General features: G+C 48.1%; 1 protein-coding gene and 1 long non-coding RNA gene across 2 annotated transcripts in view; one reads left to right on the forward strand and one right to left on the reverse strand.

The window, feature by feature from the left end:
- Nucleotides 1-26,464, reverse strand: part of PDE1C (phosphodiesterase 1C) — a 432,015-nt gene that overhangs the window by 361,089 nt on the left and 44,462 nt on the right. Inside the window, exons 3-4 of the mRNA XM_060195824.1 lie at nucleotides 15,200-15,211; nucleotides 2,082-2,132 (exon numbers count right to left, since the gene is read on the reverse strand). Coding sequence (XP_060051807.1) covers nucleotides 2,082-2,132; nucleotides 15,200-15,211 — 63 coding nt within the window. The remainder of the gene's footprint in view (nucleotides 1-2,081; nucleotides 2,133-15,199; nucleotides 15,212-26,464) is intronic.
- LOC132539849 (uncharacterized) overlaps nucleotides 1-26,464 on the forward strand; it is a 325,383-nt gene that overhangs the window by 68,363 nt on the left and 230,556 nt on the right. The window lies entirely within an intron of this gene.

Genomic DNA, 26,464 nt, shown 5'->3' on the forward strand with positions numbered 1-26,464 from the left:
TGTGGTGAGGGCTGGGCTTGAACCTGGATCATGCACATGCTAAAGCACTGCACTATCCAAATGAGCTATCTTGCCAGTCCTAGGTCCCTCCTTTTAAAATAATAATAAATGGGGGATGAGCAGTAGCGCAGCAGGTTAAGCACATGTGGCGCAAAGCGCAAAGGACCCATGGAAGGATCCCCGTTCGAGCCCCCGGCTCCCCACCTGCAGGGGGGTCGCTTCACAGGCGGTGAAGCAGGTCTGCAGGTGTCTGTCTTTCACTCCCCCGCCCCGTCTTCCTCTCCTCTCTCGATTTCTCTCTGTCCTATCCAACAACAGCGCTGACCATAATAATAATAACAACAACAACAAGGGTAATAGTAAGGGCAACAAAATGGGAAAAATAGTCTCCAGGTCCAGTGGATTCATAGTGCAGGCACCGAGCCCCAGCAATAACCCTGGAGGCAATTAACTAATTAATTAATCAAATACAAATCTATACGAAATGTACTTATGTGTTTATTCCATGTATGAGAAAGACCAGAGTAGCCCCCGCTAGCCTGAGTAATGCTGGGGCTCCAAGCTGGGGCCTCACGTAAACAAATCTCATGTTCTAGCAGTTAGTCTCCTCCCAGCCCTAGGCCACACGGGGCCTGGTGCTATTCTCTCCAGCCAGCTTCTCTGCTGTGTGAGGCTCTCTGTTGCCCGTCTGCTCCGTATCTGCAATGTGCCTCCCAGACCTGCCTCATCTGGAGCTGCCAGCACCCAGTCCAAGCATCCCTCTCCCACAGAAGCAAGAGCCACTCGCTGGTAGACCCCGTCCTGGCTTCCCACTGCCTCCGGCCTGATGCCTGACCCCTGTACTGACTCCTTTCAACAGCCCTCTGCACAGTATTAACTAACGATTCTGTCCCATCACACAGTCCGAGTCTTACATAGTTTGACGGCAAGGATCTTGCTCTGTTGTTGTTTGTTTGCTTGCTTGCTTTTTTAATCGCAACCAAGGTTATTGCTGGAGCTTGGTGCCTGAATGACAAATTCTCCCAGTAACCATCTTTTTTCCATCATTATTATTTCATTTTATTTTGATAGGACAGAAAAATACTGAGAGGGGAGGGGGAGACAGAGGAGAAAGAGACACACCTGCAGACTTCACTGCTTATGAAGCTTTCGGCCTGCAGGTGGGGAGCTGGGGGCTCGAACCCAGGTCTTTGCACATGATAACATGGGTGTTCAACTGGGCACACCACTGCCCAGCCCAAAAATACTGTCTTAAATGAAACTGTATCTTTAACATATAACGCAGGGGCAAGGCTGATTGTTAGTGCTCAGTAGTTATTCAGAAAATGCAGTGAACAAATGAATGAAAAAACCTTTCTGTCCCCTGTTTATACGCTGAGAAAACACCTTCAGATACGGGCGGGGTGCACGCTACGAAGGTCTCCGATCAGGCACTTCACCCTCGTTGGAATGAAGAGCCCTGGTGTTTCTGCTGCAAAGAAGGTTTGCACTTCTGCTTCTCCCTTAGCTCGGGAAATTTCTGTTATCGATCAGACAGAGATGATCAGACAGAGGAGGACGCTGGGGAAAGACTGTGATGGCCCGGATGGAGCCAGCCGTAAGGGAGGTCAGCGCAGTGTGGGCTAGGAAGCTGCTCTGAGCACCTCCACCACCAAGTGCAGCACGACCCCAGATCACAGGGAAAGTCCGGCCCTGAGGTCAGGGCTGGGAGGGAGACCCTTGGTACTCCTCCAACTGCCTGCCCCCCCACCCCCCGTCCTGGTGGGTAATAACGGAAAAGACTTAAATGGGGGAGGGGTGCAGACACCTGTCACAGGGGAGGACAGATTGCATCCGTAGGTCAACAGCTGTGCCCTGAGCTCCTTAGTAAAAAGGCAAAAGACAGGAGCGGCTCGCCGGCAGCAGCAGCAGCGGGGCTCAAATGGGGTCGCTGCACATGGGGGACCCTTCCTAATCCTACGGCTCTGCCAAGGGCAGCGACACAGCCGACACACAGCATGACGGCAGGGTGCATGGCAGCCACAGAGAGGTAGCTGGTGTCAAGAGGAGCCCAGGAAAGGAACGAAGGAAGATATACTCACGAGAAAAGCGCGCGAGGGGCCTGGCAGCCTTCTCTCCGGCTTCATTTGCAACTGGAATAAAGGAAAGAGGTGTGATTAACAACAAGGCATGGGGGGGGGGGGCCGCTGGGTAGCGGCACACCTGCTAAAGTGAACACAACACCACACGCAAGGACCCGGGTTCAACCCCCAGCCCCACCTGCAGGGGGAAAGCTTTGTGAGTGGTGAAGCAGGGCTGCAGGTGGCCCCTTTCTCTTTCCCTCTTTCCCTCTCTCTCTCCCCCTTGACTCTCCATTTGAATTCATCAAGCAGGCACCGATCCCAGAAATAACCCTGGAGGCCCCTGTATCCGCAGATGAAGCCCAGCCTCCAGCTGCCCCTCTGGAGGAGCGATCCTTAGGTACTATTTCAGAGTCTTCGTAAGAGGATAAAATCAATTTACTCTTTCGCTTTCCATATCCTCTCTCTTTTTAAAAAGTTCTTATTGTGGTCCGGGAGGTGGCACAGTGGATAAAGCACTAGGCTCTCAAGCATGGGGTCCCAAGTTCAATCCCCGGCAGCACATGTACCAGAGTGATGTCTGGTTCTTTCTCTCTCCTATCTTCCTCAGGAATAAACAAATAAATTCTTTAAAATAAAACAAAATAAAATATAAAAACTTCTTATTATCTTTATTATTGCACAGAGATAGCCAAATATCTAGAGAGAAGGGGGATACAGATAGAGAGAAACAGAGAGATACCTGCAGCCCTGCTTCACTACTTGCAAAGCTTTCCCCCTGCAGGTGTGGGGACCGGGGGCTTGAACCAGGGTCCTTGTGCGCTGTAACATGTGCGCTCAGCTAGGGGTGCCACCACCTGGTCCCACTTTCTGTATTCTCAAAGGGGCTGTAATGTCTAAGCGAGGCCAAAGGCCTTAGCCACGCTCATCAGAACATCTGAATGCAGCTGGAGAGGACCCAGCCAGCTGAGTTTGCTCACTCCGCCCCGGACGGCGACTGCTCACACTCATGCAGTCAAAGTCTGCACAGCTGCCTCCCTCCCCCAGGCACCACATTGCGTGTCAAGCCTCCTCTCATCGGGCTCTCCTGAACCACGCAGAAGCAGCCCACCGCCATAGCACGAATCTGACTGATGCAGATCCAGGAAGGTAAAACCAAGGCGGTTTCAAGATTCCTGTGGAGCTAGCAGGTAGCTCGGCTGTATAAGGCCCTCGGTGTGAACCACAGACAACACAGCACCAGGGGACACTCCTGGATGATGGGACAGTGCTGTGGAGTCTGAACCTTTCAGGGTCTCCCGCCTTCTGCCCCCACCCCCTGCCCTAGGCAGTGAAACATGAAAATATCAGCCTGGGGGGGCCCTGCGTTCAAGTCCCCAGCACAACATTTAAGAGGAAAAAAATTCTTTTCAGACTTTGACAAAAATAAGCATTATTTAAAAATTTGCTACATTGGTGAGCCCAGGGCAGTCAAGCTGGTATCATGATAACATCTGGAACCTGGTGGCTAAAAAAGAGTTAAGAATAAAGCAGAGCAAATTGTTGACTAATCATGAACCTAGAGGCAAGAATATTTCAGATGAAGATTGGGGTGTCTCCATTTTGGAAAAAGCTAATAGGTCTATTTTAGGTATATTCCAAGGGGCTATGACTTTACTAGTTTCTACCCAAGTCTGATAGCTGACATGCAGATGGATCCGGGGTATTGTCTGGGGAGATGGTGTCAGAGTTGGAAAAAGGACTAGAAAGCTGGATCAGGGAGGAGAGTAGCTCCCAATTATGGAAAAGTGTATAAATATTGTTATACCTGGAGAAAGAGAGAGACAGGCTGGGAATATGGATCCACCTGCCAACGCCCATGTTCAGCAGAGAAGCAATTACAGAAGCCAGACCTTCCACCTTCTGCTCCCCACAAGGACCCTGGGTCCATGCTCCCAGAGGGATACAGAATGGAGAAGCTTTCAAGGGAGGGGATACGGAGTTCTGGGGGTGGGAAATGTGTGGAATCGTACCCCTCTTATCCTATGGTCTTGTCATATTCCCATTTTATAAATAGAGATGTTTGCTACATATAGACAATTTTTTCAGTGAGAGATTCAATGTCAGTCTACTTTTCTATTTCTGACAATTGCCTTTCCTTATTGTCTCGGCCAACTATCAACAAGGCATTATACAAAGTGACCAGCAGGGGGAGATCAAAGTACATTCTGTCCCGACTGGGATGGGGGGAGCAGTAGAGGAAAAGGAGGGAGGGAGGGAGCTAGTTAGAGATCAACGTGAGTTTCTCTGGTTTTGAATTCAGACTGTTTCTACTTTGGGCCACCATTGATCTCTAAAGAAAAAATACAGTCCTGCTATTTTGGTTCCTGTTTATTACACACTGCTCAGCCCCTTTCAGCCACCGAGCTGCAGATGCTGCCAGGACGCCATCCTGACCTCCCTGCGCAGACGCCCTCACCCCTGTGTCCTGGAGCCTCCCCTCCCCAGAGCCCTGCCCCACTAGGGACAGACAGACACAGGCTGGGGGTGTGGGTCCACCTGCCAACACCCATGTCCAGCGGAGAAGCAATGACAGAAGCCAGACCTTCCACCTGCTGCTCCCCATAAAGAATTTGGGTCCTTAGTGGGGGTGGTATTGTTCTGTGGAAAACTGGGAAATGTTATGCATGTACAAACTATTGTATTTACTGTCAAATGTAAAACATTAATTCCCAATAAAGAAATTTAAAAAAATAAATAAATATTTAGAGAGGGAGAGAGACAGACACCTGTAGCACTGCTTCACCATTTGTGAAGCTTTCCCCCTGCAGGTGGGAACCAGGGGCTTGAACCTGGGTCCTTATGCACTGTAACATGTGCGCTTAACCAGATGCATCCTGGCCTGGCCCCTGAGGAGTTCTCTAAATGAGGTATGTTTACAGTATGACTCCATACACAGTCCAGGTGCCAATCAGAAGCAGTGTGCAAGGACCTAGGTTCAAGCCCCCAGTACCAACCTGCAGGGGGAAAGCCAACACACAGCCTGGAGCCTGACACTCCACACACCCAGGACACAGAGAGCAGGAGGGAGACATTTTTATGCAGCCGACATGGCAGCCAGGACTCACGTCAAGGTGACCCAGAAGAGGGTGAAGTGAGGTACGAAAGAAGGAACTTGGGGGCTGGGGGCTGGGCGGTAGTGCACCGGGTTAAGCACACATAGTGCAAAGCTCAAGGCTCCCCACCTGCAGGGGAGTCGCTTCACAGGCTGTGAAGCAGGTCTGCAGGTGTCTATCTTTCTCTCCCCCTCTCTGTCTTCCCCTCCTCTCTCCATTTCTCTCTGTCCTATCCAACAACAAACAACATCAACAATGGCAATAATAATAACCACAACGAAGCTACAACAAGGGCAACAAAAGGAGGAAAAAATGGCCTCCAGGAGCGGTGGATTCATGGTGCAGCCACCAGAGGCCCAGCAATAACCCTGGAGGCAAAAAAAAAATTTTTTTTAATTTTAAAACAAAGGAACTTCACTGTCATGTGTAAGCAAGAGCCTCAGCTACCAGTTGTCTCTTTAATCCTATTAAGCCTTCAGTAGGTAAGAACAAAGCAGCAAGGAAAAGATTCAGTCAGATTGAGCTGAGCAGGAAGAACCAAACCACTTAGAAAGCTTTCTCTATAACAGAGGAGCTAACTGAACCCCAAAGTCAAGCTCACAGCACCACCCATCCCTCCCAGTCTGGCTGAGCCCAGAAAGGTACCTCAGCATGGTACAGCTCCCTCGTGATGCTTTGCCAAGAAGACAGTAAAAGGCTTGATTCCCTTTGCTCCCAACGGTTTGACAAATATCAAAGCTGGACAAACCCAATTTCTGCTTTAATTAATTATAAGCCTGTAGGAGGCCGGGTGGTGGCGCACCTGGTTGAGCGCACACATGACAGTGCACAAGGCCCCAGGTTCGAGCCCCTGGTCCCCACCTGCAGGGGGAGAGCTTCAGGAATGGTGAAGCAGGGCTGCAGTGTCTTTCTGTCTCTCTCCCTATCTCCCCCTACTCTCTCGATTTCTGGCTGTCTCTACCCAATAAATAAATAAACATAATTTTTAAAGGATTTTAATAAACAATAAAAATAAAGAAAAGGGGGCCGGTGGTGGCACACCTGGTTGAGCGCACACATTACAGTGCACAAGGACCCAGGTTCAAGCCCCCAGGAGAAAAGCTTTGTGAGTGGTGAAGCAGGGTTCAGGTGTCTCTCTCCCTCTACATCTCCCCCTTCCTCTCAATTTCTGGCCGTCCCTATCCAATTAATAAATAAAGGTAATAATCAAAGAATTTAATGGGCCTCACTGCCCAGACACTGAAACCTGCCTCCCCTCAACGCAGCCTCTCAGCCCAGCTGGAACTGACCACACAGCCAGAAGAAAGCCGTCACCACCCGTCAACACCGTGCCCAGCAGAGAAGCCAGACCTCCCACCTTTGCTCCCAGTAATGATCCTGGGCACACACTCCCAGAGGGAAAAGGAACAGGGGAGCTTCCAGTGGAGGGAGGATATGGAGCTCTGGTGGTGGGAACAGTGTGGATTGTATCCCTGTTATCCCACATTCTTGCCAATCACTATTGAATCGCTAATAATAATTTTATAAAGTTGAAAATTAAGAAAACGCAAAGCAGAACTTGGACTGGAGTGTGTGTGCGGCACCAAAGTAAAGGACTCTGGGGTGGGGTGGGGGGGTAAGGTCCTGGAATATGATGGCAGAGGAGGACCTAGTGGGGGGTGAGTAGTCATGTGGAAAACTGAGAAATGTTACACATGTACAAACTACTGTATTTTACTGTGGACTGTAAACCATTAACCCCCACCCCAATAAAATAAAATCTAAAAAAAGAAAGGCTTCACCAGCACTCAGGCTGCTCCTTGCCCCCACTAGGCTTTGCAGACCACTTTGGCTGTCAATTCAACTATGAATCAGGGTTTGCACAATAGAAAGTGAAGCCAATCTGTGGGGTGATTCATTGGGGCTGGACTTTGAGAGTGGTGGGCATGTGCCGGCTTCCAGGACCAGCTAGCTGGAGGGCAGGCAGAATCCTAGCAGAGCACAGACACACTCGGTGGGACAGAAAGGAGGATCCTAGCAGAGCACAGACACACACAGTGGGACAGACAGGAAGATCCTAGCAGAACACAGACACACACAGTGGGACAGACAGGAAGATCCTAGCAGAGCACAGACACACACAGTAGGACAGACAGGAGGATCCTAGCAGAGCACAGACACACACAGTGGGACAGACAGGAGGATCCTAGCAGAGCACAGACACACCCTCTCAATGTGTGTCTCCATGCAGAGATAGATATTTTAAAGAATGAAAAGAAGACAGCATGGGGGCCTGGGGAATATCTTCCTGTGGAAACACCAGCTGACATATTCTTATCATTCACCCCCAAGAATCCAGTGACCAGCTCACAGGGAGAGTGTGGTTCCCTGCCTAGTGGCAGCCTGGCCCTCACTGCACTGAAAGAGACCCAATGGGGAGACCCCTGCCCCTCCCTTCTCCCTTTTCTCTCACCTTCTCTTTTCTCTTTTCAAAACTGTATTAGTGATTTGCTATTTACAAAACCACAAGATAACAGGGTATAATTCCTTACCGTTCCTACCACCAGAGTCCTGTGTCCCACTCCCTCCACTGGAAGCCCCAGTAGCTCTCCTAAGGTTGCAGATATGGGCTGACTATCATTCCTGTAACTGCCTGTCTATATTTATATAGATTTGCCCTGCTTATTGCTCTAGTCCCATCTTCCCTTTTTTTTTTCCAGGTCACACCTACACCTATTACTTCCAAATGTCCTTTTTCCCCCCCTTCTCTCTTTCTGTGTCCTAATGGAGCTGAAGTTTGAATCCCTCTCTGCTGCTTTCTTAAAAGAATATTGGTTGGAGCAGGGCACCAAAGTAAAAATCTCTGGGATGAGATATTGAGGGCAGAAGTTAGGCTTCACTGGGGGGGACAGAGAGGGGAGGATGGGGTGGGACACAGTCTTTTGGTGGTGGACATGGTGTTTATGTACACTCCTATTAATCTGTAGTCATGTAAATCACTATTTAATTAATATGAGAGGGGAAAAAATTAATTGAATGTCTCAAAATTTTTAATGTACATACCATAGGCTGAGTGTTTGATATGTTGACTCTTGAAAGCTTAGACCAGGGAGAACAGAAGCAACTGGTGGCACAGCTATATACAAATAACATCAAAGGACATAAATTGTGGTGATGGTGTGTATGATACAGCAAATCCTAACGATGGGATATTTCAAATTTAACCCAATTGCCAAATAATGTGATTATAGCAATAACTAACTATTGTCTTCTTAAACCCTAAGACAGCAGGAACCTCCCACTTCCTCTATAGAGCCTGTATTTCCCCGAGTCCTGGAACCTCTAAGGTGGGGCTCCTTCCCTGCATGCTTCTCTCAATTCATACCGAATGACACTGCATCTTCCAATCCCAACCTAATCAATGCAACAAGCACCACCTCAGCACGCTTCACTTCAGACTGTGTCCAGAGATGGCAGGCATGAATGTCAACCCTTCAGCCTCATTACTCAGGTGAGACCTTTCCTTTCATAGGATACTCTAATTTCATTTTGGGTGGTTCACTTCCTAACAAAGTCACAAAACCTAGATATAGAGCAGGTCCCATGAGATAGAGCATATGTTCACACGTATCCATAAATTAGGGCAAAATATACACCTGAAAGCAAAAGTACACAATAGTCTGTAGTGAGTCAGTATCAAGTTCATAATGAAATAGTGTCCACTTAGACTTAGATACCCTCCTCACCTACTTCCTATTACAGTTCTCTCACTCACCCAAAGCTAACCTTATCAGAGCAAGGACTGCAAAAGCTGAATAAGGGCAAGAGACTGGCAGACTTTAACGATGACTCTTTAGTCACTTTCAAGCCACCCCATCAGCTGGAGCCCTAATCGGGGAGTCCTGAGATTCCCAAACAGACATGATGGGCCTAGACTTCGAATAAATCCCTCTCTCCATTGTTACTGTTCATCTCTATAAGGAACAACACAATAGACCCCTTTGTGGGCCCCCATAGGACCTTGCCCTCAACTTCAATCAACAATGGTGGAGAATGTTCCATCCTCTGAAGGGAGGCTGGACAACATACTCTATGCTACACCTGAGGAAGATGGGTCCTGAAATCGGGGCAGCTTGGAATGTTCCTACTCATGACCAGAGAATGTGAGCTCAGATCTGCAGGGATGCAGAGGTCACATAGGCTCCTAAGCTGAATATGGGCCCCAGACCACATCAAATCGATGGGGTTTACAGTCAACAATATTTATACACCTTTCCCATATTAGGGAGCTACTCTCTTCCCTGATGCAGCTTTCTGGTCCTTTTTCCAGCCATGACACCATCTCCGCAGACAATAACTTGGATCCACCTGAATATCAGATTTCAGGCTCCAGGGAAAAACAAAAAAGAGAGAAAGAGAAAAAAAAACTAGTATCGCCACAGGCCCTTTGGAATATAATTAAAATATGCCTACTAGCTACCTACAAAATGAAGACACCCCCAACTCTTCTACTCCAGCCTTTAGGTTCATGATTAGTCAACATCTTATTTGCTTTATATGTTAACTCTCTTTTCAGCCACCAGGTTCCAGACGCCAGCATGATACCAACCAGACTTCCCTGGATGGACAACACCACCAATGTGTCCTGGAGCTCCGCTTCCCCAGAGCCCTGCCCCACTAGGGAAAGAGAGAGACAGGCTGGGAGTATGGATCCACCTGTCAGACCTCCCACCTTCTGCATCCCACAATGACCCTGGGTCCATCCTCCCAGAGGGATAGAGAATAGGAAAGCTATCAGGGGAGGGGATGGGATACGGAGTTCTGGTGGTGGGAATTATGTGGAGTTGTACCCCTCTTATCCTATGGTTTACTCAGTGTTTCCTTTTTATTAAAACAATAGTAATAATAAAGTAAAAATACTAGAGTAAAAAAAGGAAAAAAAAAGAAAGCTGCATGCTGGTACATCACTCCAGGGTGTCAGTGGCCTTTTTTTTTTATTAAATTTTTTATTTATTTAAAAAAGGAGACATTAACAAAACCTTGGTGGATCCAACTCATTGTCTGGGGAGGTGATATCATGGCTGGAAAAGGGACAGAAAGCTGAATCAGGGAAGAGAGTGGCTCCCTAATATGGGAAAGGTGTATAAATATTGTTGACTATAAACCCCATCGATTTGATGTGATCTGGGGCCCATATTCAGCTTAGGAGCCTATGACCTCTGCATCCCTGTAGATCTGATCTCACATAGTGGCCAATTTTTTTAAATATTTATTTATTTATTTATTTATTTTTGTTGCCCTTGTTGTTTTATTGTTGTAGTTATTATTGATGTTGTTGTTGGACAGGACAGATAGAAATGGAGAGAAGAAGGGAAGACAGAGAAGGGGAGAGAAAGAGAGACACCTGCAGACCTGCTTCACCGCCTGTGAAGCGACTCCCCTGCAGGTGGGGAGCCAGGGGCTCGAACCAGGATCCTTATGCCAGTGCTTGCACTTTGTGCCACGTGTGCTTAACCCGCTGAGCTACTGCCCGCCCCCCTCAGTGGCCATTTTTTAAGACAGAGAGAAAGCAGAGATAGAGTGAAGGAGGCCACAGCACAAAATCCCCCTTCAGTGCCTGGAGGCCAGCTAGAACCTGGGTCCTGCACATGGCAGACACTGCACTATCCACGTGCGCTATCCTACTGCCCCTTTTCCACCCCACCCCCTCCCCCACTTCAGTGTTTCTAGTCATGTGGACTGTCTTGAGAAGAGCTCGCAGGAAGGGCTTTCAATCCCAACTTTCCCATCTGCTTGTCCAAATGTGGGCAGGCCACCTAAGCTGTCTAATCCTTTCCTCATTTGAAACCAGGAACAATCACAGACGAAAATCCTGGGGGTGAGTTTCGAGCACTGTCTGGTGTGATGCAGGGGCTTTGTGCCTGTCAGCACGCCCTTGCCCTGCCTGCGTGGACTGTACCAAGTCAACCGTGTGTGCAGCCTGCCTGCCTGTGTATTCTCAGCTTGCTGACCAACAGTGGTGGTTCTTGGCTTGGTTTGTTCAGCGGGTTTCTTTTCTATTAATGAGGTCAGAATGGAAGGGAGACCCCGTACAGCAGTGCTCTGGTGTCAGACAGCACCCATGAAGTGGGCTCGAAGTCCTGCGGCCAGCTGTGGCTGCCAGCCGTCCTCAGGAGGGAAGGACAGAATTGCAGGCACCTGCCATCACCACTGGGAAGAACTCTGACATGTCATGCTGTCTCTCCTCTCTGTGCATGTCTCTGTCTCCCGGGGTCTCTCTTAAAAGAAGAGAGGAAGAGGAGTCGGTAGCGCAGCAGGTTAAGCGCACGTGGCGCAAAACACAAGGACCGGCGTAAGGATCCCGGTTTGAGCCCCCGGCTCCCCACCTGCAGGGGAGTCGCTTCACAGGCGGTGAAGCAGGTCTACAGGTGTCTGTCTTTCTCTCCCCCTCTCTGTCTTCCCCTATTCTCTCCATTTCTCTCTGTCCAACAATGACATCAATAACAACAATAATAACTACAACAATAAAAAAAAACAAGGGCAACAAAAGGGAATAAATAAATACAATTTTTAGAAAAGATAAAGAAAGGGAGACCCAAGGGTCTTCTTCCAAGAGAAGTGAAATGATGCAGGCAAAAAGTTCCTGGGGGTCGGGCAGTGGCGCAGCGGGTTAAGCGCACGTGGCGCAAAGCACAAGGACCGGCGTAAGGTTCCCGGTTTGAGCCTCCAGCTCCCCACCTGCAGGGGAGTCGCTTCACAGGCGGTGAAGCAGGTCTGCAGGTGTCTGTCTTTCTCTCCCCCTCTGTCTTCCCCTCCTCTCTCCATTTCTGTCATATCCAACAATGAACAACATCAACAATGGCAATAATAATAACCACAATGAGGCTACAACAACAAGGGCAACAAAAAGGGGGGGAAATGGCCTCCAGGAGCGGTGGATTCATGGTGCAGGCACCGAGCCCAGCAATAACCCTGGAGGAGGAAAAAAAAAAGTTCCTGGCAGAAGTGCCCATGTCCAGTGGAGATGCAATGACAGAAGCCAGAACTCCTGCCTTCTGTCCCCATAAAGAATTTGGGTCCAGACTCCCAGAGGGGGAGAAACTACAGGGGAGATGACCAGAGGGCTCTGAGCTGCAACTCCATCAGGAACCGAAGAGAGAGGAGGAAAAAGGAGGGAGATTTGGATGTAGTCGTAGGTGTAGGTATGACTTGGAAAGGAGAAGAGGGGGCCATAGGGGGAGGAATTGGGGGCATATATAGACAAATATAGACAGATAGTTGTAGAAATAATAGCTAACCCATATCTACAACCTTAGGAGAATTGCTGTAGCTTCCAATGGAGGCAGTGGGGACACAGAGGTCTGGTGATGGGAACGGTGCGGGCTTGTACCTCTTATTTTCTAGTTTTTTAAATCAATAAATCAGTAAAAAAAAGTAATAAACAGTAAATAAAAGTTTCTGGCAGAAAAAAAGCACCTGTTTTTTGGTGTTTTGGTGTAAATCAACATGTCATGCTGATCTCTCTGTGATGCCCCACACACGTGGTGGCACGGCCATGCCTGAACTGCCCTGAGGATGGGAGTTTGCCAGCTCTGGGCACAGGTCCCTTCACTGCCAGCCAGTTCCCTGCGCACCAGGAAGCTTTCTCTCATGGCAGAAGGACGTTCCCTAGGGTTTCTCCCAGGGACAGTTCTCCAGCAGAGTGTATGCCTTGCCAAGCCCTGAAGCTCAGGTGTATGAAGAAGCTTTATGAGCTGTGGATCACTGATGCTGTGCCTCGCCCTTCTCCTTGTGTGTGTCTCTCTCCCTCTCTCTCTTTATCTCTTCTCACTCTCTATCAAAAAGAGAAAGGGCACTCGTTGACATCTTGAATGTGACCTTAGGAGACGCCCTGAATCAGAACAACCGAGCTAAGTAGCTCCTGGATGACTCACACACACACACACACACACACACACACACACACACTCTCACACACACACTCACACACACACACACACACACACTCTCACACACACACTCACACACACACACACACACACACTTACTCACACTCACACACTCACTCACACACACACACACTCACACACACACACACACTCACACACACTCACACACTCACACACACACACACACTCACACACACAATAACACACACTCTAGGGGCCAGGAGGTGGCGCACCTGGTTAAGCGCACACATTACAGTGCGCAAGGATCCGGGTTCAAGTCCCTGGCCCCCACCTGCAGGGGGAAAGCTTCACAAGTGGTGAAGCAGTGCTGCAGGTGTCTCTCTGTCTCTCTTCCGCACTATTTCCCCTCCTCTGACAATTTCTTTCTGTCTCTATTCAAAATCAATAAATAAAGATTTAAAACAATAACAATAACACACACTCACACACATACACACACTCAAACACACATACTCACACACACACACATACACACTCACACACATACACTCACACACATACACACACACTCACACACACTCAAACACACACACTCACTCACACACACATATACATACTCACACACACACACACACACACTCACACACACACACTCACACACACAGTGTAAGATATCATCATGTCGGACTCAATCGCAGGCTGCTGGGTTACATGTAACTTGCAGCAGAGAACCTTTACAGGGCAGGACTTGGAAGAGCCAGGGCGCATCTCTCCAGACAGCACTGTTTCCTATGGGGAGGACACTGGAACGGCGCACAGCACGTCTGGGAATTAGACGTCTGCGAAAGGAGACGGCATCTCAGATGGCCAGATGCAAGATACAGGGAATGGCGCTCAAAGGGAAGGTCGGGTTGCGGCCTGAGAGTTCTTGAATATCGCACTAAGGCAGCTGGACTCTTTAAAGATGGGATAACTACTTGCATCCCATAAATGAAGCTCAGAAAGGGTAAGGAGTCTAGCCTGGGACACCCAGCCAAAAGTAAAAGGGCGATGGCGCATCGGGTTAAGTGTACATGTCACGAAGCCCAAGGACCCGTGTAAGGATCCAGGTTCTGACCCCCCTGGCTCCCCACCTGCAGCAGGGGTCACAGGCGGTGAAACAGGTCCACAGGTGTCTGTCTTTCTCACCTCCTTTCTGTCTTCCTTTCCTCTCTCAATTTCTCTCTATCCTATCCAACAACAATAGCATTAACAACTAGGGCAACAAAATGGGGGAAATGATCTCCAGGAGCAGTGGATTTGTAGTGCAGGCACCGAGCCCCAGCAATACCCCAGGAGGCAAAAAAAAAAAAAAAAAAAAAGTGTCTGCCCTCAAACTCAAAGGAAGGAGGAAGTAACAAGAGACCTTGTGTTCTTTGCAAACTTTATGTGTATGAGAAATGTTCAGTCACCTCCCTCCCCAGACCCCTGCCCCACTAGGGACAGACAGAAACAGGCTAGAGGTGTGTAGATCCACCTGCCAACAACCATGTCCAGTGGAGAAGCAATGACAGAAGCCAGAACTCCCACCTTCTGCTCCCCATCAAGAATTTGGGTCCATCCTCCCAGAGGGATAAAGAATAGGGACACTTCCAGTGGAGGGGATGGGACAGGGAACTCTGGTGGTGGGAGCTGTGTGGAATTGTCCCCTGTTGTCTTACAATCTTGTTCACCATTATTACATCACTAGTAAAAATTTTAAAAGAACAGAAGAGCTCAGTGACAGCTTAAGTGGGGACTCCAATGGCCTCACCCAGCTCCCTGATGGCCGAGGGCTTCTCCCTCCTCAGGCAGGAACACAGCCCGCTGCTTCTCTCCCTTCCCGTGGGGCCCCCTCCCAGGTCAACTCCTGGCCAGGCAAGAACTCCTTGGAAACTGTGCCACTCTTCCTCTCTGGCCACGGTTCTCCTGGGCCTCAACACTAACTCCACCTCACAATGCTGACGCTACTCTGCAGCCCCAGGAGAGGCTCCCCACCCCCGGGAGCTCCCTCCCTCCCTCCCTCCTGCAGCACAAGCCCAGCAGCATTCCAAGACAGCTTAAAATCAACTCCCAGGATGGAGCAGAAGTGAGGCAAGCTGACAGGACAAGCCTTCAGGCTCCAAACTGACCACACCTGCTGCTGCTTCTGGGGCGAGAAAGGGAGGGAGGTTCACGTTTCAGAGGAGCTGCTCACATATGACCCTGAATTTGTTTTATCACTTTACTGGTGGGTTAATGGCTCACAGTGTACTTGTCGATACACGGGTTCTCTCATCCCCCTGAATTCGGAGTCAGCAGGATACTCTCACCCTCACAGAGACCCCCTTCACCAACATGCTCTCCTCGCCCCCCCAACCCCAGTCCTTGGCTTTGGTGCAGACCCCACCCAGTGCAAGTTCCACTTTGTGTCTCCCTCTCGGCTCTTGTTTCTTTCTTTTTGTTTGGTGAGTGAGTTAACATTGATTGACAAGATTACAAGACAACAGGGGCACAATTCCACCACCAGAGTTCTCAGCCTCCACTCCCTCCATCGGAAGCTACAGCAGTTCTCCTAAGGTCACAGACATGGGTTAACTATTGTTCTGACAGCTATCTGTCCATATTTGCATATATTTGTCCTTCTTTTTTCCAATGGCCCCATCTTCTCTCCCTTTCCTAGTCACACCTACACCTATTACTCCATCCAGATGTCCCCCCCTTTTTCCTCTTCTCTCTCCGGGTCCTGATGGAGTTGGAGTTCAGAGCCCTCTGGTCTGACCTTGTTTCTTAAATCCCACCTTACACATATCTCCATCCTCACCTCTGCCCAGTGACACAGGCACTGCCATCTTCTTTGTCCAGATAAGTAAACAGAAGAGGGGCCTCGTGGTGGCACACCTGACTGAGTGCACAGGTTTCAATGTGCAAGGACCTGGGTTCAAGCCCCCAGCCTCCACCTGCAGGAGGAAAGCTTTGCAAGTGGAGAAGCAGTGTTCCAAGTATCTCTCTCTCTCATTCCCTCTCATCATCATCATCATCAACCCATTCCCTGTTGGTTTCTGGCTGTCTCTATCCAATAAATAAATACAAAAAAGAAAAAAAAAAAAAAAAGAAGACTCAGAGACTGAGTGACTGCACAACTCAAGGGGACACGGTTCACATGTAATTGTAGTGACAACTTCCCAAGAGAAAGTGCCTTCACAAGAGGGAACTTGGGGCCAGGCGGTGGCGCAGTGGGTTAAGTACACATGGCCAAAGCACAAGGACCGGCGTAAGGATCCCAGTTCGAGCCCCCGGCTCCCCACCTGCAGGGGAGTCGCTTCACAAGCGGTGAAGCAGGTCTGCAGGTGTCTGTCTTTCTCTCCCCCTCTGTCTTCCCATCCTCTCTTGATTTCTCTCTGTCCTATCCAACAACAATGACAGCAATAACAACAACGATAATAACAACAACAATGATAAAACAACAAGGGCAATAAAAAGAAAAAAATAGCCTCCTGGAGCAGTGGATTCATAGCGCAGACACCGAGCCCCAGCAATAACCTTGGAGGAAAAATAAAAAAGAGGAAACTTCTGCCAACATGCACAAGGGCACCTATAGGTCAGCAATAATTCTGCTAGAGACTAACCATCACCCTATTGCTCAGCAGTGGTTTGACACAGAGTCTGTCTGTCTGTCTGTCTGTCTGTATATATGTATGTCCATCTCCTAATCCCTTGGTCTTCCCACCAGATCTCTATAGCTTCCCTGAAAGAACCTTAAATATTTCCATGTCTAGTTCTTCAGAGTCCAGCTGGCAGAAATGCAATCACAGATTCCCGGCCTTAAGGCTCTCTTGGCCCCTGTGGAGTAAGTAGGAGCTGGGGCCACGTGCCTTGGTAGAGACCATCGTCTAGTCAAAGTGCTGAGCATGGCAGAACACTGCTGTGCAGAGACACCTGGGGGGGTCACAGACCCTTCTTCCAGGAGTCCCCTGAGTACTTCTGGCATCACCTTGCAGGTGGCCCCACAGCCTGGTTCCTCTCGGGTCCGGCCAGGAGGGAGACCCGTGAATGGAGAGTTCTGAGCCACCCGCCTTGCTGGAACAGACACTGGCAGTCAGTAATCTGCCTTAAACTCCCACCTGCACTACAAGACTCAAGGCCCAGAGAAGGGACGTCAGCCATCTGTCATCACACGCCTAGGAACAGTGGTGGTACATCCATTTGACCGCGTGTTACCATGTGTGAGGACCCAGGTTCAGATCCCCGGTCCCCACCTACCAGGGGGATGAGGGGGGCTTCTTGAGCAGTACCATAGCTATCTCTCTTTCTCTCTATCTCTTTTTCTCTCCCCCTTCTGTCTGTCTCCATCATAAAAGAAAGGGAAACACTTATAGACAAAGCTGAAAAATAAGAACAGAAGGAGAAACGCAAAGCAGAACTAGGACTGGAGTTGGCGGATTCAGCAAAGTAAAGGATTCTGGGATGGGTGGGGGTGTGTTCAGGTCCTGGAACATGACAGCAGAGTGGGACCTAGTGGGGGGTTGTAGTGTTATATGTAAAACTGAGAAATGTAGGGAGTCGGGCGGTAGTGCGGCGGGTTAAGTGCATGGGGCGCAAAGCACAAGGACCCGCATAAGGATCCTGGTTCGAGCCCCCGGCTCCCCACCTGCAGGGAAGTCGCTTCACAGGCGGTGAAGCAGGTCTGCAGGTGTCTGTCTTTCTCTCCCCCTCTCTGTCTTCCCCTCCTCTCCATTTCTCTCTGTCCTATCCAACAATGACAACATCAACAATAATAATAATAACTACAACAACAAAACAAGGGCAACAAAAGGGAAAATAAATAATAAAAAAACATTTTTAAAAGCTGAGAAATGTTATACATGCACAAACTACTGTATTTCACTGTGAACTGTAACCATTAATCTCCCCAATAAGAATAAATAAAGAAAGAAAAGAAAAGAAAAGGGAAAAAAAGAAAAAAAGAAAATGGCCACTAGGAATGGTGGGTCATCGTGCAGACACTGAAACTCAGCAATAACCCTGGAGGCAAAAAAATAATAAAAACAGGGGGCTGGGCAGTAGCACAGCAGGTTAAGCGCAGGTGGCACAAAGCTCAGGGACCGGCATAAGGATCCTGGTTCGAGCCCTCGGCTCGCCACCTGCAGGGGAGTTGCTTCACAAGCGATGAAGCAGGTCTGCAGGTGTCTGTCTTTCTCTCTCCTTCTCTATCTTCCCCTCTTCTCTCTATTTCTCTCCTATCCAACAAAAACAACATAAATGGCAACAATAACAATAAGGGCAACAACAAGGACAACAAAATGGGGAAAATGGCCTCCAGGAACAGTGGATTCATGGTGCAGGCACCGAGCCCCAGCAATAACCCTGGAGGCAAAAAGGAAAATAATGCTAATAATAATTGCACCCTGGGCCTGGCACAAGCAGGAGTTATGCTCTGTGTACGTGAGGTCGGTTCTGGCCCTGATGCAAAGGGATTCTACACACAAGCGTGGACATTCAGGTCTAGACAGCCTACACTAGTGGTGCCAACTTGTCTTTGCATCAGAATCGCTTTCTGGAGTCTGAGTTTAAAGACAGAAGGAGTTGAAGGGGCAGGGGTTATGGAAAGGACCCTGACTCAGAAGTCTCTCCAGAACTGCACAGAAGTGCCTGGCTCTGTAAGCCTGTCAGGTCCAGGGAGGGAAGCGGTTGCTAGGCAACAGCTTCTCAACCCTCCCCAGCAAGTCCCTGGGCAGCCAACATGGGTCCTGAAGAGGAGCCTCAGTTACTGCACAGGCCTCCCCGAGAGCGCTTGGAACCCATGGTGATGGGCCCCCGGTGGCGACTCAGTTCTGTGGTGACAGGACCCAAGGGAACAAGAACACCGGGAGGAAATCCGAGAGCTTAATTTGGAAGATGACAATTAAAACGCTTCACCCTTCTGAAGTGGCCCATTCAGTCCTGCTCCGGTTGGGTGCCTCATCTCAGCATCTTCCGGCATCTCCCTCCACCAGGCCACCCAGCTTCCTTCTGGATAACAGAAACCAGGTGTCATCATAACAGTCTCTTGACTCACAGAGACTCTTGCTGGACACCCGAGGCTTGGGCGGGCAGGATGACTTCCCCTAGACCTCTCAGCCTGTCCATCCTGGCACAACATGAATCTAAACACTCTTTTTATTAGTGACTTAACAGTGATGTGCAAGATCCTAAGGTAACAAGAGTAAAGTCCCACACCACCAAAGCTCTGTGCCCCCACTCCCTACTCACCAACAATAACCAAGACTCGCCGAGGTTCCCCAAGGTCTGACGGACAGGTTGACTCCTTCCCCCACCCCGAGTTCACGCGCTCCATTTCTCTGTATTTCAAAGCATCCAGTAGCTGCCTTTCACCTCCATACTCACTGACCATAATCACCTCTAGTGATTATATAATCCATCCATTTTGTCCAAAAGGACATAGTAACCTTTTTTTAATTGCAGAGTAGTTCTCCACTAAGTAACTACTTCATAACTTCTTTTTTAATATTTTATTTATGTGTTAGAGACTGGCAGAAATTGAGAGGGAAGGGGAAGACAGGTTGGGAGAGACACACTTGCACATCACCTCACTGCTCATGAAGATCTGTCCCCCTTGAAGGTGGGGACCCAGGGGTTGAACCTGGGTCCTTGAACATAATAACCTGTGCACTCAACCAAGCACATCACTTTTCTACCCAGTCATCTGCCCACGGGCCTTGAGGCTGCTTCCATCCTCGGGCTCTTCAACAAATAGTGTTGGGGAAATGGGATGAACCGTGCGGCAAATGGAACTGAATCACCTCATCTCACCACACACAAACGTAAACTCCAGATGGATCCAGGATTTGGATTAGTTAAACTAGAAACCTTTGAATATTTAGAGGAAAATATTGGCAGAACTCTTTTCAAGCTAAATCTTAAAGGTGTCTTCGATGACTACATCAAACTGAAAAATGTTTGCACAGCAAAAAAAAAAAAAAAAACTGCCGCCCAAATAGACACCCTACAGAATGGGATATCTTTCTATACTATATATCAGACAAAAGGTTAATATCCACAGCATACAAAAAGTTCACCAAACTCAGTAACAATGACAAAAAAAAAAAAAAAGCAAACAACCTCATCTAATAGGAGGAAGAAGAAGACATGGGCAGAAAAGTCACAAATGAAAAATTGAGAAACTTTCTGAACCTGGTAAAAAAAAAAAAACTTAAAAGAAGCATTCTTGTTAGTGGAGAAAAATGAGAAGCATTGCCTTTACAGTTAAGGAGGAAAGAATACCCACTAACACCACTTTTGTTTGCCCAAAAGCCCTAACCAACCAAAGTTATGATTTTCACCAGAGTAAATGAACGTTAAGGAAAATTCCTAGTCGATATTTTTCCACCAGTAATGTTCAGCTGGGAAGTGCTATTTGTCAAATGATCACTTCTTTAACAGTAAACTTTTCAGAAGCTGAAAAGTGGCCACGGAGTAAATCAGGATAAATCACTAAGGTCACTATAGTCTCAGCTTCAGAGGAAGACTTCACAGGTGGTGACGAGCGCTGCAGGCATCTCTCTGCCTCTCTCTCCTTCTGGATGTCCCCTCCCCCTGTCAATTTCTGTCCTGTGCAATAAAACGGAAAGAAAACGCAAAAAAAAAAAAAAAAAAAAACACTGATACAGGTCCAAGAAGGATGACAGAGGACCTAGTGGGGGTTGTACTGTTATATGGAAAACTGAGAAATGTCATGCATGTGCAAACTATTATATTTACTATGGAATGTAAAACATTAATTCCCCAATTAGGAAATTTTAAAAAACACTGTAGAGATTATAATAATTTGGGGAGCTGGGCAGTGGTGCACCTGGTTGAGTGCACGTGTTATAATGCACAAGGACTCCAATTCAAGCCCCCTCCCATCCCACAAGGGGGAAAGCTTTGAGTGGTGAAGCCGGGCTGCAGGTGTATCTCTCTGTCTCACTCCCTAGCTCCCCCTACCCTCTCAATTTCTGGCAGTCTCTATTCAGTAAATAAAGATTTTTAAAAGGAGAGATTATAATATTACGTTAAATGGCATTACAGAAGGCCAACCCCTCACCATGTGCACGAGAAGATTCAACAGCATATAGCTGTTCTCTCCAAACAGAAGTTATACACTTTGACGGAGTATTTGCAAAGCATCTGGAATAGTGGCTGGTATTAACTAATTGATATAGAACAGTTGTTGGACAAATAAATCAAGATTCCTACAAGATTTTTCATGAAACTTGACAAGCTTGTACTAAAATTTTAAGGCAAAACAATGGTCCCAAAATAGCCATAGCAATCTTAAAGAACACAGGTGGGATACTTATTCTATCAAACACCAGCACTTTACTGTGAAGCCATTAAGACAGGGTTTATTGCACAGGAATAGACACGCAGACTAACGGAAAAGAATAAAGCAACCTGAAATATTTGCTGTGTGAACCCTAATACAGAGCGGAAAAGGCATTACAAATTAGTGGATGCTGAAACTGATTGTTATCCATACTGGAGAAAAATTAAATCCGAATTTACACCCTGTTTCAGCTCCCAACTCCAAGTTACATGAAGACCTAATCCTGAAAAATTAAACTTTCAAAAAAGAAAATACTTTTTCACAGAGAAAGATCTCTTAAGCAAGATACAAAAAGTACAAGCCAATGGTCCGGGAGGTGGCACAGTGGATAAAGCACTGGACCCTCAAGCATGAGGTCTTGAGTTCAATCCCCAGCAGCACTTGTACCAGAGTGATGTCTGGTTCTTTCTCTCTTTCCTGTCTTTCTCACTGATAAATAAATAAAATCTTTTTTAAAAAAAAGTACAAGCCAAAAAAAGGACTAGGAGACAAATAATTAAGTATGTTTAAAGCACATGCAAGCTATCAGGCACAAGTGTAAGTGTAGGGCCAGCAGACAGCTCACTCAGTAGAAGGCACAGGTCTGTGCCCCCAGTCATGAGGGCGCCCCGGCACAGGGGAGATTTGGGAGCAGTGCTGTGGTATCTCTCCCCTCCCTGACTCCCCTCCTGTCTCTCGCCCTCCACGCTTCACCCACCCAGCCCCCAAAGATACCAGTTATTAACAGTGCCATCATGCAGGTATTAGGCTCCAGCAAAAGCCCTAGTGGGATAAAAATAAATAAATAAATAAATAAATCGTCTAACTGGCAGTGTCTTAGTGACCAGAAAACATCCATAAATCCTGTAAATCAATGCAAAAGGAACAAATGAAATAATCACCTTAAAAAATTAAAGTATGGGAGTCAGGCGGTAGCGCAGCAGGTTAAGCGCACGTGGCGCAAAGTGCAAGGACCGGCGTAAGGATCCTGGTTTGAGCCCCCGGCTCCCCACCTGCAGGGGAGTCGCTTCACAGGCGGTGAAGCAGGTCTGCAGGTGTCTGTCTTTCTCTTCCTCCTCTCTGTCTTCCCCTCCTCTCTCCATTTCTCTCTGTCCTATCCAACAACGACAACATCAATAACAACAACAATAACTACAGCAATAAAACAACAAGGGCAACAAAAGGGAAAATAAATAAATATTAAAAAATTTAAAAAATAATAAAGTACATAAAAAGGCAAATGACAAAAAAAAGGAACATAAAAAAAGATACTCGAAGGCTGGGTGATGCAAAGAGCAAAAACCGGCCAGAAAAGGTGCCCCCCCAGTCAGTAGCCACACGCTGTTCAAAAGCGCAGGGGGGCGGAGAGTTCAGGTGAGGCCTGTGAACCCTTACAGATCAGCAACTCGGCGTGCTGTCTTGAAGCAGGAAGACGCTCCTGACACTGGCTTTAAAAAAAAGGACAAGGCTGTTATCTCTGGTTGTCTCTCTCTTTCTTCCTTTCTCTCTTTCTTTCTTTCTTTCTTTTTTGCCTCCAGGGTTATTGCTGGGGCTCAGTGCCTGTACTATGAATCCACCTCTCCTGGAGGCCATTTTTCCCCCTTTTGTTGCCCTTGTAGCCTTGTTGTGGTTATTATTATTGTAGTTATTATTGTTGTTATTGATGTTGTTGTTGGATAGGACAGAGGGAAATGGAGAGAGGAGGGGAAGATAGAGGAGGAGAGAAAGACAGACACCTGCAGACCTGCTTCACCGCTTGTGAAGCAACTCCCCTACAGGTGGGGAGCCGGGGGCTCGAACCGGGATCCTTACGCCGGTCCTTGTGCTTTGTGCCACTAGCACTTAACCCGCTGCGCCACCACCTGACTCCCTATCTCTGGTTTTCTATGAGTCACACTTTCCTTGACCCTCCTGTCATGAGAACGGATTCTGGGTGGACATAAAATGGTTCAAATTGGGGTTAGGCGGTAGAGCAGCAGGTTAAGCACAGGTGGCACCAAGGACAATGACAGCAACAACAATAATAATAATAACAACAATGATAAACAACAAGGGCAACAAAAGGGGAAAAATGGCCTCCAGGAGCAGTGGATTCATAGTGCAGCCACCGAGCCCCAGCAATACCCCTGGAGGCAAAAAAAAAAAGGTTCAAACTGCACACCAGAAATAGTACAACAAAGTCCTCCCTCAATCAAGCAAATCCAAAGGACAACAGGGTCTTCAAGAGTATTGTGGTCACAGGGCCGGGTGCACGACCCAGGTTTGGACAACCCTGGCCCCATCACACTGAAGGAAGCTTGGTGCTATGGCTGTCTGTCTGTCTGTCTCCTCTCTCTCTCTCTCGCCTGGAGCAGTGAAATCACAGTGATGATTGTGTGTGTGTGTGTGTGTGTGTGTGTGTGTGTGTGTGTGTGTCAGAGAGAGAGAGAGTGTGTGTGTGTGTCTGTGTGTGTATCTCTGTGTGAAAGAGCCTATCTGTGTGAGTCTATGTGTGTGAGTGTGCGTGTGTGTCTCTGTATGTGTGCCTGTGTGTGTATCTGTGTGTGAGAGAGCATATCTGTGTGTGTGCATATGTGTGTCTGTGTGTGTATCTGTGTGTGAGAGAGCATATCTGTGTGAGTGTGTGTGTGCATGTGTGTGTCTGTGTGTGTATCTCTGTGTGTGAGAGAGCATATCTGTGTGAGTGTGTGTGTGTGAGCATATCTATGTGAGTGTGTCTGTGTGTGTATCTGTGTGTGTGAGAGAAAGCATATCTGTGTGTGTGTGTGCATGTGTGTGTCTGTGTGTGTATCTGTGTGTGAGAGAGCATATCTGTGTGACTGTGTGTGTGAGCATATCTGTGTGAGTGTGTCTGTGTGTGTATCTCTGTGTGTGAGAGAGCATATCTGTGTGACTGTATGTGTGTGTGAGAGAGCATATTTGTGTGAGTGTGTGTGTGAGTGCATGTGTGTGTCTGTGTGTGTGTATCTCTGTGTGTGAGAGAGAGAGCATATCTGTGTGAGTGTGTGAGTGTGTGTATCTGTGTGTGTGAGAGAGAGCATATCTGTGTGAGTGTGTGTGTGAGCATATCTGTGTAAGTGTGTGCGTGTGTGTATCTCTGTGTGTGAGAGAGAGCATATCTGTGTGAGTGTGTGTGTGTGTCTGTGTGTGCATCTCTGTGTGTGAGAGAGAGCATATCTGTGTGAGTGTGTGTGTGTGTGTGTGCATCTCTGTGTGTGAGAGAGAGCATATCTGTGTGAGTGTGTGTGTGTGTGTGTGCATCTCTGTGTGAGAGAGAGCATATCTGTGTGAGTGTGTGTGTGTGTGTCTGTGTGTGCATCTCTGTGTGTGAGAGAGAGCATATCTGTGTGAGTGTGTGTGTATGTGTGTGTCTGTGTGTGCATCTCTGTGTGTGAGAGAGAGCATATCTGTGTGAGTGTGTCTGTGTGTGTATCTCTGTGTGTGAGAGAGAACATATCTGTGTGAGTGTGTGAGTGTGTGTGTGTGTGTGCATCTCTGTGTATGAGAGAGAGCATATCTGTGTGAGTGTGTGTGTCTGTGTGTGCATCTCTGTGTGTGAGAGAGAGCATATCTGTGTGAGTGTGTGTGTGTGTGTGTGCATCTCTGTGTGTGAGAGAGAGCATATCTGTGTGAGTGTGTGTGTGTGTGTGTGCATCTCTGTGTGAGAGAGAGCATATCTGTGTGAGTGTGTGTGTGTGTGTGTCTGTGTGTGCATCTCTGTGTGTGAGAGAGAGCATATCTGTGTGAGTGTGTGTGTATGTGTGTGTCTGTGTGTGCATCTCTGTGTGTGAGAGAGAGCATATCTGTGTGAGTGTGTCTGTGTGTGTATCTCTGTGTGTGAGAGAGAACATATCTGTGTGAGTGTGTGCGTGTGTGTGTCTGTGTGTGCATCTCTGTGTATGAGAGAGAGCATATCTGTGTGAGTGAGTGTGTGTGTGTGTGTGCATCTCTGTGTGTGAGAGAGAGCATATCTGTGTGTGTGTGTGTGCATCTCTGTGTGTGAGAGAGAGCATATCTGTGTGAGTGTGTGTGTGTGAGCATATCTGTGTGTGTGTGTGTGTCTGTGTGTGCATCTCTGTGTGTGAGAGAGAGCATATCTGTGTGAGTGTGTGCGTGTGTGTCTGTGTGTGCATCTCTGTGTGTGAGAGAGAGCATATCTGTGTGTGTGTGTGAGTGTGTCTGTGTGTGCATCTCTGTGTGTGAGAGAGAGCATATCTGTGTGCGTGTGTGTCTGTGTGTGCATCTCTGTGTATGAGAGAGAGCATATCTCTGTGTGTGTGTGTCTGTGTGTGCATCTCTGTGTGTGAGAGAGAGCATATCTGTGTGAGTGTGTGTGTGTGTGTGTGTGCATCTCTGTGTGTGAGAGAGAGCATATCTGTGTGAGTGTGTGAGTGTGTGTGTGTGTGTGCATCTCTGTGTGTGAGAGCATATCTTTGTGAGTGTGTGTGTGTGTGTGTCTGTGTGTGCATCTCTGTGTGTGAGAGAGAGCATATCTGTGTGAGTGTGTGTGTGTGTGTGTGCATCTCTGTGTGAGAGAGAGCATATCTGTGTGAGTGTGTGCGTGTGTGTCTGTGTGTGCATCTCTGTGTGTGAGAGAGAGCATATCTGTGTGTGTGTGTGAGTGTGTCTGTGTGTGCATCTCTGTGTGTGAGAGAGAGCATATCTGTGTGAGTGTGTGTGTGTGTGTCTGTGTGTGCATCTCTGTGTGTGAGAGAGAGCATATCTGTGTGAGTGTGTGTCACAGTCACGGTGCTGGTGGGGGAGTGGAGCCTGGAAAGGCCTAATGAACAGCAGCTGGAGGGAAGAGCCAGGCTCAGATTCTGCCTCTTCCCCAGGGCTGGCATTTACCCCACTTTGAGTTTCTCTGCATGGCAGTGAGCTGAATGATGGAATGAACGCTGGGCAGTAGTGTAAGGAGGGTCTGCTGAGCTCTTGGTAGAAAACCAGTGCTCAGGGGTCGGGCGGTGGCGCAGCGGGTTAAGCGCAGGTGGCGCAAAGCCCAAGGACCAGCGTAAGGATCCCGGTTTGAGGCCCCGGCTCCCCACCTGCAGGGGAGTTGCTTCACAGGCAACTTTC

Source organism: Erinaceus europaeus, chromosome 8 (assembly GCF_950295315.1).
Source record: "Erinaceus europaeus chromosome 8, mEriEur2.1, whole genome shotgun sequence".
Taxonomy (NCBI): Eukaryota; Metazoa; Chordata; class Mammalia; order Eulipotyphla; family Erinaceidae; genus Erinaceus; species Erinaceus europaeus.